Genomic DNA, 14,522 nt, shown 5'->3' on the forward strand with positions numbered 1-14,522 from the left:
CCCCGGCCTCACCTCCATCCAGCAACATTCCCCCTCTCTTATCACCAGACTTTCTAATAGTAGACCTCAGTGGAGCACAGCAGAGGTGAGGCTGTATATCCATGTGTGCCAGAAAAAGATAAGAAAACAAACTGCTGAAGCGTTTCATTATTTTTTTCAACCCTGGCACAAACAGCCAGGGAGGTAAACAGTTTTTTTTTTTTTTTTTTTTTGCTTGGAGAGACAGTTGCTTAAAATATAAAGTGACAGACGTTAATCCTAGCTCGATCCATACCTATCAGGCTGAATAATATTCAATCCCAGTTATCACTTCAGGGACAATGCCATCTCACTGCTGTATTACTGATGGTCCTGCTGCATGGGCAGATTGATATGGGTATTCAGAGGCTGGTTAGATAGAGCTGAAAATGTCTCCATCTGCTGTTAACTCAGTTACTAGATGACCTAGGTGGAAAAAAAGTGTATAAAAACAGCACATGCAGCAGAAAAACAAACTGGACTAAATTTGTTTAACCTACAGAGACCCTGCATGTTCATAGGAGGACATTGCATCCTGGTGTTCCTACAACAGAATTCCTGCTGTCAGAAACTTTGTCCAGATTGTACATTGAAGTTTAAGTATGTTTCTATGATGATGGGAAAATTTGCTATGAAATTTTAGGGAATTTGTTTGGAATATCTCATGTATCTTCATGAAATTTTTAAGGATACATTTGAAACTTTGGGAGTGTTTTATTGTGAGGTTTTTAGTAAATTTGTTTTGAAATGTTAGGTGTTTTCATGAAAATCCGTTTGGAAAAATTCATGGAAATATAGGAAATGTATTTGTAATTTTTGGGAAATTGCATTGGATATTTGGGGGGATTTACTTTGAATTTCATAGATATTTTCATGGAATTTGGTAAACTTCAATCAATTTTTGGAAATTTGATGAGGATTTTTTTGGTGGAGACTGCCCTTTAAAGGTTTCACGAATTTCATGGGAATTTGTTTGGATGTTTCAGGGAACTTTCCATCATTTTCATGGAAATTTAGGGGATTTGTTGATATCTTTGGGATGCTTTGATATCATCCTGTATTTTTGTGGAAATTTGGGGGTTATGGTTAAATATTTTAGAGTTTAATTGGAAGTTGGTAAATTTGGTGTAAAAAAATTTTGATTTTTAAGAATTTTTTTAGGAAATTTTGATGGAAATTTGGTAAATATATATTTTGGGGAATCTGATTAGATTTTTTGGGGGGCTATTTGCTTTGAAATCCATAGGTATTTATGTACAAGTAACATATTTGTAAAACTTATTTGAATTTTTTGGGGAAATATGATTGGAAATTCTGGGGTGAAACTTTGTTTGGAAGTTTCAGGGAGTTTTACATCACCTTCATGGAAATTCGGGGAATAAATCTGTAAGTTTTGTGGAACCTGATGAGAAATTTAGAGGGAAATTTATTTTGCAATTTAGAGTTATTTGCTTGAAAATTTCCAGGAATGTACATTTGAATTTTGGGGATATTTTTGATTGGAATATTTAGGCTTTATGATCAAGTTTCACTGAATTTGAAACTTGAACTGAATTTGATACCAGCCTTTCACCTACTGAAAAAGTCTTTTGGGACAAACCTTTGACAGAGATACAAACTTGAAAAAAATGTTTTAATGAGAGAATTGGAGAGGAATTGCATCATTTAGGATGTCCCTGTACAAGATGAGGAGTTTTAGGAGAAATAAACCCCATGAGCCTGATCTTTCGAACATGAGAGGTAACCCATCTGCCTCTCACATTATTGATGCAAACCAACAATAAAAAAAGTTACTTGGAACAAAACTATAAAAGGAAAATGTACAAAAAAGTTTACAGTGAAATGGCTGGAGCCACCAATGAGAGTGTCTTTCAGTCTCCTTCTCTCAGTAGAGTCCTCTGTGAGGATTGTCTCTGTACTGCCGTGGTTTGCTCTCTGCGGCGTGTCCTCCTCCTCCTCCTCCTCCTGCTGCGGCTGCTGCTGCTGTTATACCACGGCGTACTGCTGATACAGCAGCTCCCGGATCTTATAGTAGTCGTCACACAGGCAGCCTTCCAGGCCAATGCGTCCGGCCTCCGTCTGGACAAAGAGTACAAAGATTCAGGGGTCACACGGGTCCAAACATAACACTCATTTACACATTGTACAACGAGCTTTCACCTTTAATCACAGACAGATCAGCCAGCTTGTTTCTGACCTCAAAAATAAAAAAGGATTCCCACCTTTTCCCACAGACGCTCACAGATTTGGGATTTAAATGTCTAATGAGTCAATCCACTTCCAAGATTTTAAATAGCACACACGGACACACACACGGCAAAAACACACTCCTTTAAAAGACTCACTTCTCTTTGATTTCACTTTCTGGGTTGCGCCTATTTTAAGTTCTTGTCAATTATGCATTTTGTTGTTGGTGTCCTGACTCACTTCTACTTTTTCTTTCACTTCAGTTGTTAAGTTTCTGCCTCTGATTTTTTTTTTCTGGATGAGTTTCTTCTGAAGTGAGATGTTCTCGTGTACCACTGGGGTTTTTTATCCCACTTTGGCAAGCTGTGTTTGTTTACTCTTTGTGTTTAATGATGGAGTGCGTGTTAAGAGCAGATACTTTATTTATTGTTAGTAATTACATTAACCTCTAAATCAAACCTCTTTAAGCTCATGACCTGTGGACCAACATCAACTTTTAAACAAATTCAGTCTGGCTCGTTAGCTAGTTATATAAAGATAAAATTTTAACCTTCCAGTAACTTTAAATCTCTGCTATCAACACAAGCCATAGAACACTCACACTTGTAAGAGCACATGGTTTAAATACACAATAAAAATCTATATTCTATGGTAGGGTTGGGGCAATGTTTGGTTGTTGAATCTACTTAATTTCCCTTCTTTAACCAGAAAACAGTCATATTGTATAAGTATAGACAGTATTTAATATTTCCAAAAACAATTCACATCATATATTAGTCAGTCTTTTTCTTTGATCATCCAATAGTACCAGTACCAAATATGGCTGTCAGTGGATTAAATTTTTTAAATAGCAATTAATCCAACACACCACACTACTGATTACTTTTAAAAATAAAGCCCACTTTAGCATTACTTTGGAGAAACTCCCTTTGTTTGTACATAATGCCTTTATTTTGAAAAGCTACCGGCACACTTCCACTATACAATGAATCAAGTCGCTTGTAGGGAGTTTTATTGAGGTAAAACTTAGTAGCAATGACAGAGCTTTGACAACAGAAAGACAAAGCCAACACGCAGCAAACTCATGCCTGGTATGAAAGCTGTTATGGCAGCAACAGCTGCAAGCAGCAAAACATACTGCCAGTCTGAAAAAATGGTTACTGCATAGGAATGGTGAGGAGCGCTAGTGACGTCACAGTACCAGTGCAGACCAAAACATGGCGGCCTGCTGCTGAGTTTATAAGCTCAAACTTACTCAAAATGCAAATATCTAGGATATCTAGTGAGTTTTTTTTTAGTTCAATATACATATGAGACATACAAATATCTATCCAACAAGATGAACTTGTCTGATCATGCAGGGTTCCTTTTAAAGTATTGATTCAGGCACTGTGGCACTGTTTAGGCACCATCACCTTTTTATAAAGTATCAATTTAGCATCAGTATGGGAAAAAACTCACACGATACCCACCCCTAGTGACAAGTCCTGCTCCATCTAGTACATGATTGGTTGCCAGTGATATCACCGCCTTGATGAGCATCACAATCTGAGATGTGTCAGTGATCACGCCAAGAGTGGTTGAATAAATTTAAACAGAATGTCTATAATAATGGTATATAAATTCATACATACAGGCAGATATTTACAGCTGTTATTTGCAGCGAATATATTAGTTGTAAATGTTGGTAGTATTTTCATACATGTAGATACCAATGTCATGCAGATATCACAAATCCCTACTAATGAGCTACCATTCTAGCTAGCTCACAGTGTGACAGCTGTATGAAGCCAAATGCACACAGCCATCACAACAACTTGTCTTTGGTTAACTTCTTTCAGTGAGGATGAAAATATTTATTAATTTAGTAGCTGGTTCAGTCAGAGATTGATGGAGGATGATGATCAGTAACAGCTTTATTAATCTCTCCCGCCTTGGTTGTGCTGAGAGCATAACAGTTGTGTCACACACACACGTTGCTGCTTTTTAAGATTTTGGGGATGTGTATTGATCAGCTGTCAGTGTTTCTGTCCTCAGAGTCCAGTGTAACTGAGTGAAACAGACAGTTTACAGTGACAAAAGCTTGGCGTGGCATGTCAGACTTAGCCGAGAAAGACAAGGTTGAACTAGGGAGAGATGCAAGGGTCTTTTTTGGCTTAAAATCTCGTTATAATGCAAAGCAAACTGAATAAACCATCTCTTAACTATGATAAACAAACTTATTTTCTCTTCTTTTTAACTTACAAACAATTTTTGTTATTATTTCTTTCTTTTGTGAAAGTGAACCAGAAACAATCATCCTTGAAGAACTAAGTAAATATTTTCAGGTTATATAATCCACCCTAGTTCATAATTACTAATTATTATTCAGACAGATTGATCTTCATTGTCATTTCAGTGCACAAGAAAAGTACAAAGAAATTGGATGGCTGCCATTAATGGTGCAGATGGCATAAACAACTGATTCAACTAAATAAAGAAAGACAAAACATACAAAAAAATCAAACGCAAATTGCAGCTTTGGCTCAGACATGAAAAAAGAATACTTTCAGTCACAAACTGCAGTAGTCTCATGGTAAACAGCTTCTCTTAAAGGCTGCTTAAATACTGACTATTTTGCAATGAGAAAGACATTTATGGAAGAAATGTACAGCAAGTAGCCTTGGCCTGTGTTTTTTATAAACTCCAGCCTAAGCTGTTGTATTTCTTACTGCAGTGAACAGCGCTGACTGCTCAAGAGGCACAATCCATCATCACACTGAGGGTTTACAAATGTTTACAACTATGTGAACTATTTTTACTACTTTTTATGGCTCGGTCAACATAAACCAAAGTAATAAATCCTCACATCACTTCAAGTGCTTTCTGTTTGTTCCTATTTGTTGCAGTGATAAATCACTCTGCAAGTTGTGTCTAAGGCACAACACCTGCTGAAGGATGCAGACAGGAGAAATGACAGGATGCATTATTTTTGGAGGCATTTTTGTCTGGACATTTTGTTCTTATAAGTGTTTCTTTGAGCTTCTTTAAATGTAATTTCTTTTAATTTTCCTGGAACACTGGCTACAAATGAAACATCTAAAAATGAATGAATACAGAGTCTTTTGATTGCGCGGTTCTGGCGGGAAAAACAAGCCTGTGCCATATGTCGTCCTCACTGGCCTCTTTCCATTTTTCTAACATTGCAGGGAACTGATGGATATCACTCTGGCTTTGCCTGCGGGAAGGACACTCACCCTGCGGACGGCCACCATGTTGTTGCACACCAGCACTCCTCCTACGAACTCGGCCTGGATGCCCTCTCTCAGCAGGACTTGCTTGAAGTCAGACAGGCGCGGCTCGTTGATGAACACCGACTGATGGCCTGGAATCTGCAGGGAGAAAGGAAGAGCACGCCGGTCAGGCTGAGAAATGTCTCCATTGCTTTTATGCCCTTGTGGACACAAAGTTAAAGAAACACATTTCAAACCGTGGAGTCTCAGGGCATGAAAACAAGACTTTTTGTCCGCTAGAGTTGGCTGTCTGACATTCACTGTGCAGAATGATGAACATGCAGAGTCAGACATGAGACGGCTATGTTCTCATTAAACTGCAGCGGGGGGGGGGGTTCTCCGAGCTCACCTTGAATCTCAAATTAAAGCATGTTTGAACATGCATCATTTGTGCCCAAACAACTAATTTATGGGCAAATTACAACCCCATTTACTGCCAACACAAACATAGTGTAGACTCTTGAAGCCATTAGCCAGTACAAGGAGTTCTCAGTAATAAGACTTTTTTTCTAAACAGAACTCTGAAAAGACCAGTAGGGATGGGGCTTATTCATTGTTGTTACTGATACCATCATGATGACTTCTTAGACAGTCCAAGTCTTTATCCAGCATCATTGGTACCATTCCAGTAGAGATGCACCAGTGATAAAAAATAAGGGCAAATGCCACAGTATTAATTTTGGCAGTTATCTTGAATTTACTCTCTATATCAAAATGACTTCAAGCTTTGGTCACATTTAGTCATTTCTAATCTTTATAATTTTAGTCTAGGTGTAGCTGATGGAAAGTCCCTACAGTTGAGTCTTTACTTTTAATCAAGAAATGTATTTTCTTGTACTTAATCGGCCATATTGTAGAGTTAACATCAAATGTAAACACTAGTATTTAAGCACCATCAATACTTTAATTACTTCCAAATGTGCAAATCAGAGAAATATCACAGAATCTTAATGTGTGAAAACAGTGAAATAACATTTTAGTTAGTCTAAGTCTAGTCTTTCTCATGAAAAAAGGTAGTTGACAATTTTAGTCATGGTTTTAGATGACAAAATAAACACTGCAATGCCAGTACTGCTCAACTCAACAGAGATCTATGCCGATTCCTGAAGACACAGTGGACTGTTGAGATTTATATGTGGTATCTACTGTAACACCTCAGCTTGTGTCTCTTCGTTAACGCATTATTATGACTCCAAACATTTCTATTAACATATTCCATCAGGCTCTGTACTGACCACGGTTAACAGTCAAAATGTAGTTACTAAAACAGCAGTTTTCAGCTTAAAAAATCTGCTGATTCTCTTCTGATTTCTGTCACCAGTACAAACTTTCATCTCAGCAGCTGGAACAGCAGAGACTCTTGCTGCCTGTGATGTCACATGCATAGCCTCGACAGTCTGACTGAGAAGTAAGGGTACAGGTGTCTGTGGAAACACCAACTATTTTGGGGGTTCAGCCTACAAAACAATACAAAATTTTAATCAAACTGGACCACCTGATGGAAATGCGGCTTATGTAACTGAAGGAGCTTGCCACAATGTTTGAATGTGCTTACCAAGGATGCTTTGAGTGTTGAATGAGGAGGTATATCCCTTAAGCCCAGTCAGAGGCTTATTCGCAACGAGACGATCTGAAACTTGCTACATCGTTCTAAAACCGTCTCGTCTGGGCTTAAGATGCAACCAGAGTTGATCAGAGATTTTTAAGGTTCTGCATTCTGGTTAATTTTGATGCATGGCCATTGAGGTTGTGTTCCCTTCCTTATAAGATAAAGGCTGATTGTCCACTCACTACACGAATACAACTGTAGAACTATCATGATGTTCAACCATCCCTGCTAGTGACTGACCATCACAATCCTTCTTTGCATAGCTTAATACCTGTTAATCAATGTTATTACAGAAACTTTATACAAAAACCGATGTATATTGAAGCAATTAATAAATAACATCTGAGCTATAGGTCATAAATAAAACCTGGTTTCTATCCCAACCCCTACATAAAGGACAATAAATATCCAAAGAAAGCTGGGGAAAATCCGGCAGGACCAGAGATAATTAACTATCAGTTCTACAGCTTTGCTCTATTGTGTCCTCTCATTTACCTCATGTGGTGGCAAAGGCTCCAGCGTGGGAATGACATCATTCTCCTCAGACACCTCCTTCTCATCCTCCCCGAACAGATTCTTCATAGCCCGCTGTGCTGCAGCCGCTGCTGCAGCACTGTGGTCAAGGCTGAGATCCGGTGTCACCTCCATGGCTGTTTCCACTTCCTCTGCCTCCTCTTTGGCCCCTTCCTCTAGCAACACGCCCATGTCCACCTTTGCCACCCGCATGTCCAGCACGCCGTCGATCCAGGCCAGCTCAGTGTCTTTGGCCTTGCAAAACTGCAGTGAGCTCACCAGCGAGTCTTTCAATCGCACCTTTGGTGGAAACATGAGAGAAATGGAGATATTTGCCAGTCATTGAGTGTTGTAAAGCAGCAAAACAATTACTGGGCTATATCAACAATTACCTACACTTGATTATGTGAAAGAATCTACATTTTTTAATTTACACAAGGCAATGAAGGAGCAATTTGATGACATCCTTTTAAAAAGGGCAAACAGGATCTCAACTCAATCTGACCTGGTAGATGTGTGTTTCACTGGTGGCATCCACAGTCTCCTGCAGTTTGGGCGTGTAAACTTTGATGTCCTTGCTGAAAGCCCTGCAGGACTCAGCGAGGTCCAGGCTGGCTTCTGGTGGCCCATGAACGATCACCAGCTGTCTGGGCTTCATCTGATTAATGATCTTCTTGATGGAGTCGCCATCAGAGCGACCTTCATAGTCGATGTACGACACCCTCGCTCTGAGGAACAATGAAAAAAGAGGAAGAAAGGCTTGTCATAATGCTTATTTAAGACACAGTTAGCGACTGAAAATGCAAATGATTGTTTTTGTTATTTTGCTCGAGAGGTTTGCCAAGTAAACTTGACTACACAGATGCAGGAAGAGAAGCTACAAGGCCACACATTTCAAAGTTAAATAAAACACAAATCTAAAGTCAGGAGGAGCCAACAGGTCTAAAGGTTTAAATAAAACACTCAGAAAAATAGTCAAAATGGAGCAAAGCTTAAAGGCACTGGTGGTATAGTATACTAGTTCCTCAGAACCTCCCAGCTGATCCTTCAAAGAACCCTTAAGAAAAAATGATGTACTGTTGTCAAAAAAGCCCACATTTTTCATTAGAATTTAATAAAAAGGTTACTTGCTTGCTATTTCTATTGAGGAAAATGCACATTCAACAACTGTAGCAATAAAGCTTTGAATAAAACTATATATTTCAATTAATGTTGGAACTCAGAAATTCTGAGATACCAGTCAGTTCTGTTATCACAAATGCCTTCTAATGTCAAAAATCTGACTCAAAAACTCAGAGGAACTGCTACAGGAATGTGGCCAACTCTGCTGTGATGACATTCCCAGCTCCGACCTCCAAGGAAAATGAAATGCAGCAAAACTGTCCAGTTAGCGTGTTATTATTTTTGTTATGTGCAAATCTTATTTTTGGAAACAATAAAGCAAACAGAGCATGTGCCCTCCTGAGATATTAGGGCTCCCAGAGGGGACCAGACCCCAGCATTTAGTCCATAAGTTAAACCGGGCATACACTGTGCAATTTGAAGCCAACTCTGTGACAGTAGTGGTGGAATTTCACCTCATACATGTGACTGAATCCCAGTGCGCACGATTTATGTGCTCACATAAATGTCTCATCATCGTGCTCGACCTGAGTGCTTACACTGTACAATGAAGTATGGGCCGACTGTGACAGAAATCTGTGGACCTTACTTTGAAAAAGTCTCACACTCTGAGGTTGACGGTCTATCTAGTCATACCTTTGCTTTCTCACTATCTCTATAAACACACATACAAATAGCAACTTCATCTAGATCCAACTAAATCTAGTGTTACATCCAACTGAAAGTCGGTGCAACTTCCCGGTCCTGGCTCAATCAGATGAAGTTCAGAAAGTGTACGCCCGGCTTCAGGTAACGTCCATGTACTGTGGCTATAGTCCTCCAAGTGATTAGCACAGGTTCCAGTTTGTTCCAGTTTTACCATGACTTTACCAACTCTCTCTGATTTTAACTCTATGCACTGTCCTCTCTAGGGCTGGGCAATTAATCACAATTTAGATTAAATTGCAGTTTTCAAATTGCAGAATAATTTGCAAAAAAAAAACCCTATTTTTCTTGTTTTTGTATATTTTTGTCTTATTAAAAGTGATAAAGACATAAAAGAATTTCCCCTCTGGGGGATCAATAAAGTATTATCAGAAAAGTATTATCATGTCTTATCTTAAATCATCATTATTCCCTTTCATACAACAATTCATACTAGATTTGCAATGAGTCAAAATGATTGCAATAAGATATTTTTCAGCCTTAAATCTATCCACCAAATATAGTCCATTCATGTATTTTCCACACCGCTTCTCCCATTCAGGGTCGCAGCGGGCTGGAGCAATAAACTGCAATATTGGGCAAAAAACTGCAATTAAATTATTTTCCCATATCATTCAGCCCTATTCCTCTCAAATAAAACCAGGCCCATTAACTGGAGCCATCAATCTATCTAGTTACAGGTGGCTGCTGCATTACAGCTAAGACTCAACATTTGACTGGCATTGTTGGCCTATCTTAATAAAAATGTATAAATTATAAATAAGCTTTTTGCCCTCATTTGATAGGACAACTGTAGCTGTGCACATACTAAAACAGAGCCCAAACCAGACTGCTTTAAAACCTACTGACCTTATTTCCAGATTTTCCATGCTGGAGACACATTTAGTCGGTACAACAGAGAGATCCTGGTCCATGGGCTCATCACCATTGGTCAACCCAGATTCCAGTTTGCTTTTCTCCTCTTCTGTGGCTTGAAGTTCAGGTACCAGAAAATCCTCTAGTCTGTAAAAGAAGAACAAAGGTTGATTAAAGTGGCTGATAATCTACATTAAAGTAGTTTTTCCTGCATCTTTATGTAACCTGGTGTTAATATGCTGTTCTACCTGATGATTTCCCCGTACTCATCCCATTTGATTCTCTCTTCATGTGCTGGGAACATTGGATATGACTTTTTAGCTTGTTTGAAGAAGCTGCCCTTGCGGCTCCCTTCGGCCTTCATCATCAGGTCGTGATGTTTGGTTTTCACAGCTGCCGGTTGATCTAGATCATCATCCATGTCGCTCTCATCACTGGAGTCTACATCCACCCTGCAAGTGAGAGAAAAAACATTAATTTCTCCAAGCCCAGACAACAGTCTTTTTGGTCAGCTACAGAGTACAACTGTGTTTTTAAGTGTCACGACTCATCGTCAATTTCCAGATTTACATTTAAATTACCTGCTTTAAATGAGCAGTTTAGACCATCATTTATATGTATGACTTTCACATAATTTGCTGTTTCAGCTGTATACAGAATTGCTCTTAAACACAAAACCAGCGAGTGTGTTTCTGCTGAACTTACTCTTTTGCTTGTTCCAGCTTTTTAGCTGCCTCTTTCTTTATTTTATCTTTTTCAAGGTATTCTTCCAGCTCCTTGCCTTCCAGCTTCACTCTTTTCCTCACCTGTCAAAAGAGGACAAAGGATGAATGTTGTCCAGTGAGACATTCACCAAAAAAAAAAAAAAAAAAAAAATCCTCCCATCAGGACAAATCAGGGTAAATCAGCACTGTGACTGTCACACTCACCTCCAGATCCAGCATCTTCTCCCCTGGGTTGTCGATGAGGTAGCGGGCGAGGGTTCCTGGTGTAGTGCGGTAAGTGAGAATGACAGAGTTTTTGACATCTTGACACCACTGGATGAAAAGTTCTCTGGAAAAGCCAGACTCCAGGTCAGGCTGGCTGCAGAGCACCACTTTAGGACTTGGAACCCGGGCCAAATCTGCCAGACTGTGACAGAGTGTCAAGTGACGGAACTGGAAAGGGTTGTTTCTCTTGTCTTCAAAACACCTCATGAGCTTATCACTCATCCACTCCACCTAGAGGAAGATGGTAAAAATAATAATAAAACCTAGTTAGGAGCAGGTTCATAAATCCTGAGAAAGGTTTTTGTGCAACATCTTTGCTACCTATGTTACCAGGTTCAGATTTTGTGTACAATAAAGAAGTATCAAAAAAAATCATGCTACACCATCAGCTACTGAATCGACCAAAATGAATTGTGATCTCAAAATCCATGTTTAATACCTGTGACTTTGAGAACTCCACCACATTATAGCTGACGTTGTTGAGCAGAGCGAGAGGGTAAACTCCCAGCCCAGCATCTTTTGTCCTCCAAATCTGGTCCAGCAGCTGAGCCAGCTCCAGAACACGTCCAGCTGTATCCACAGCAATAAGGACATTACCGTCACCTCGCAGGGTCTCCATAACATTGGCTGTAGGTAAAAAAAATAAATTAAAAATTAGGTCATTTAGAAAAATTCCCTTCATTGCACTGTGGTATTAACCAAGCAGTTTTACAGAAAGCAAGGAATGGCTGAGAGAACAATTAAAGATGTAGAGCATCATTTCCCCAAAATTTTCATTCAATTCAACCTTTTAACATGTAGCCGTATTAAACAATTAATGTAAATGCATTAAGATTCCTACATAATCAAACTTTTATAACAGCAAAAAATTACTTACTTGCTCTTTTGAATTTCATTTTTGATGTTTACAATAAATAAAGATTGTAAACCTTATTTATTAGACTGCAACTGAGCTGGATTGATTGGTAACCTTTTTTCAAATCTTTATTTATCCAGTTAAGGCCCATTGAGATCAGATCTATTTCTATGGTAGACCTGGTCAAGTTTTTTTTATCATTATTATTATTATTATTAAATGCATTTAGAAGAGTCTTATGAAAATTGACTTACTCAGCAGCATCTCATCTCTTTGTTTACGACGTGGCTGCACATATGTGGCGTTGAAGGAGTCTGTGATTAGTAAGGAAGGACGACTGATGCTCTCTAATGTGCAGCCATTGAGGTGACTAGAAAAAAGGAAAATGGGGAAAAGGCAGCGATCAACAGCCAAATAAAATATAAATGCAAAGTTTAAAAAAAACAACTAAAACGTATTCTATTATATAAAATGTTCTCCTGTGCTTACATCTCTCTCTTGTGGTTGAAGTCCACAGCATACACAATCTCCTCCTCCCCATCTTTTACAATTTTCCAAATAGTACCACCTATCATATGACCAGCTGGAAGAGGCATGATGGACAGACCATGCCCTTTACCTGTTGGATAAATATAAAGTCTTAAAAATTTTGCCATCTGTGATGCTTAAATGGAGATACTCTTAAATCTACAGGCATCCATGTTCATCTTACCTTTCAGATTGACAATCTGTGAGTATTTCAGCTGCTGGATTTTATCAAAAGCAGAGTCCACATCATCCAGTGTGAAGAGTGTGAAATCTTCACTGTTATTTCGAGACTAAACAGAGAGAAGGATATGATTTCCAAAGCATGAGTAATCATTATGAAGTCAGGCTCTCATAGAAAGAACTTTACATACATGACATTTCTCACCTGATACAGATCATACATGAACATCTGACCCATCTTATAGACAGGGATTGTAGCATATATAGTACAGTTAAGACCCAGTTTCCCCACAGCATATGGTAGGGCTCCCAGGTGTATGGGGTCAGGGTGGGAGAGGAGCACAGCATCGACCTGATGAACATACCTGCAGAAAAGGTTGGCATCACAACTCTTAGTCAAAGAACAATGGGACAAAGCAATTGTTAAATGCTAAAAATGCAACTTTGAAAATTAGGGCCACCACTGATACTGATGTTCAACACCATTTAGCTTTTTCATTACTTTCTTTTGGTGAGAGACATCTAGTATGTCTACATTTTCTCTCATGTTTGGTCATGAAATCAGATCAGAGTTGGTCCAAAGGGTTCCTTCTTTTGTTGAAAAAAAAAATTCTTCTATGATTTTGCAGTTATGTTTACCCGATACCAGCATAAAATTGATTGGCCCAGACAGTTAATAAAGATAACTGATATCAGTTTACATCGTATTATTTGGCTGATGGTGGATGTTTGTCAAGAGGGCTGATTTCAGCCAATATTGATGTTGAAGAGATGCATCTATGTATCCCTAAATATAATACTGGCCTGTACTACTTTTGACGTTAGTGGCTGATACTTAGCAATGTCCTCATTTTTAATTGAAAAATACACATTTTTTATAGATTACAAAATTGGATGGCTTACAGTAATAAAGTAAAAAAGAACTTAGTTGAGTTTCTCGTAACATCATGTGTAAGGTAGATAAAGCACACACCGTTTCATGGCATCAATGATGTCCATAGAGAAGTTTTCATCCCATCCACAGTCCAGGAGGAAGCGGAATTCATCCACCTGTAGCAGGTAACAGAGAGCCGACTCCTCCTGAACCCCTGACACCGCTGTCAGCTTGATAATAGACGTCATGTTTCTTCACTTCTCACGCTGAAAGAACAACACAACTGCTTCAATAAACAAGTCAACATTACCTTGGTAGAAGTTGCTCTTTATGACTTTAAATACAATTGAGCACATAACACAGACAAAAACAGGTTTTGAATGAAAGCTAAACAACTGCTATTATTGCATGAATCACCCTCAGTGACATATTAGCTATGCTGTTGACTAGAAAATGAGTTAAACGTAAACAGTTTGGTTTCTAGCTAAAGCTAGCTCGTTTAGCCTAAAACAAATTACCCGGCAAAGTCTTTGTATTCAGCATGCTAGCTACATTTGAGTCTGCTACTAGGAGTGTATTGGGTCAACACAGGAACATACGACATACCATTAATGACTGTAACATGAATTTCCTCCCGTTGGAGATACAAACACAATAAGTTTCTGACCTATAATTTCAATATTAAGACATTTTGGCTAGCTCTTTGAACGCACACTTCACTAGCAGACATGTTAGCCACTGCGTCATGCGTCAAAGGGTAACGGGCGTACCAAGTCGAGGGGTGTTAATAAAGCGCACTTTTTTTTTACAGAAT

At 38.8% G+C, this 14,522-nt stretch overlaps 1 protein-coding gene across 1 annotated transcript; it reads right to left on the reverse strand.

The window, feature by feature from the left end:
- Positions 1-1,637: 1,637 nt before the first annotated feature.
- Positions 1,638-14,472, reverse strand: cpsf2 (cleavage and polyadenylation specific factor 2). Its single transcript, XM_041805479.1, has 15 exons — positions 14,315-14,472; positions 13,808-13,974; positions 13,040-13,199; positions 12,839-12,944; positions 12,616-12,745; positions 12,381-12,496; positions 11,710-11,897; positions 11,211-11,501; positions 10,987-11,087; positions 10,530-10,733; positions 10,276-10,428; positions 8,105-8,327; positions 7,582-7,899; positions 5,442-5,576; positions 1,638-2,097 (listed from the first exon to the last, which is right to left on the reverse strand). Exons 2-15 carry the CDS (start codon positions 13,954-13,956, stop codon positions 2,005-2,007), a joined length of 2,367 nt encoding a protein of 788 aa, XP_041661413.1. The 5' UTR covers positions 13,957-13,974; positions 14,315-14,472; the 3' UTR covers positions 1,638-2,004.
- Positions 14,473-14,522: the final 50 nt, after the last annotated feature.

Source organism: Cheilinus undulatus, linkage group 14, assembly GCF_018320785.1.
Source record: "Cheilinus undulatus linkage group 14, ASM1832078v1, whole genome shotgun sequence".
Lineage (NCBI taxonomy): Eukaryota > Metazoa > Chordata > Actinopteri > Labriformes > Labridae > Cheilinus > Cheilinus undulatus.

What these genes read in the sequence shown, in the direction of transcription:
- cpsf2 (XM_041805479.1), bottom strand. Translation starts at nt 13,956, where the DNA reads ATGACGTCTATTATCAAGCTGACAGCGGTGTCAGGGGTTCAGGAGGAG. An exon ending in TCATGTATGATCTGTATCAG is followed by an intron (nt 12,945 to 13,039) that starts GTGAGAAATGTC and finishes CTCTCTGTTTAG; the next exon opens with TCTCGAAATAACAGTGAAGA. An exon ending in AAGAGATGAGATGCTGCTGA is followed by an intron (nt 11,898 to 12,380) that starts GTAAGTCAATTT and finishes TTTTACCTACAG; the next exon opens with CCAATGTTATGGAGACCCTG.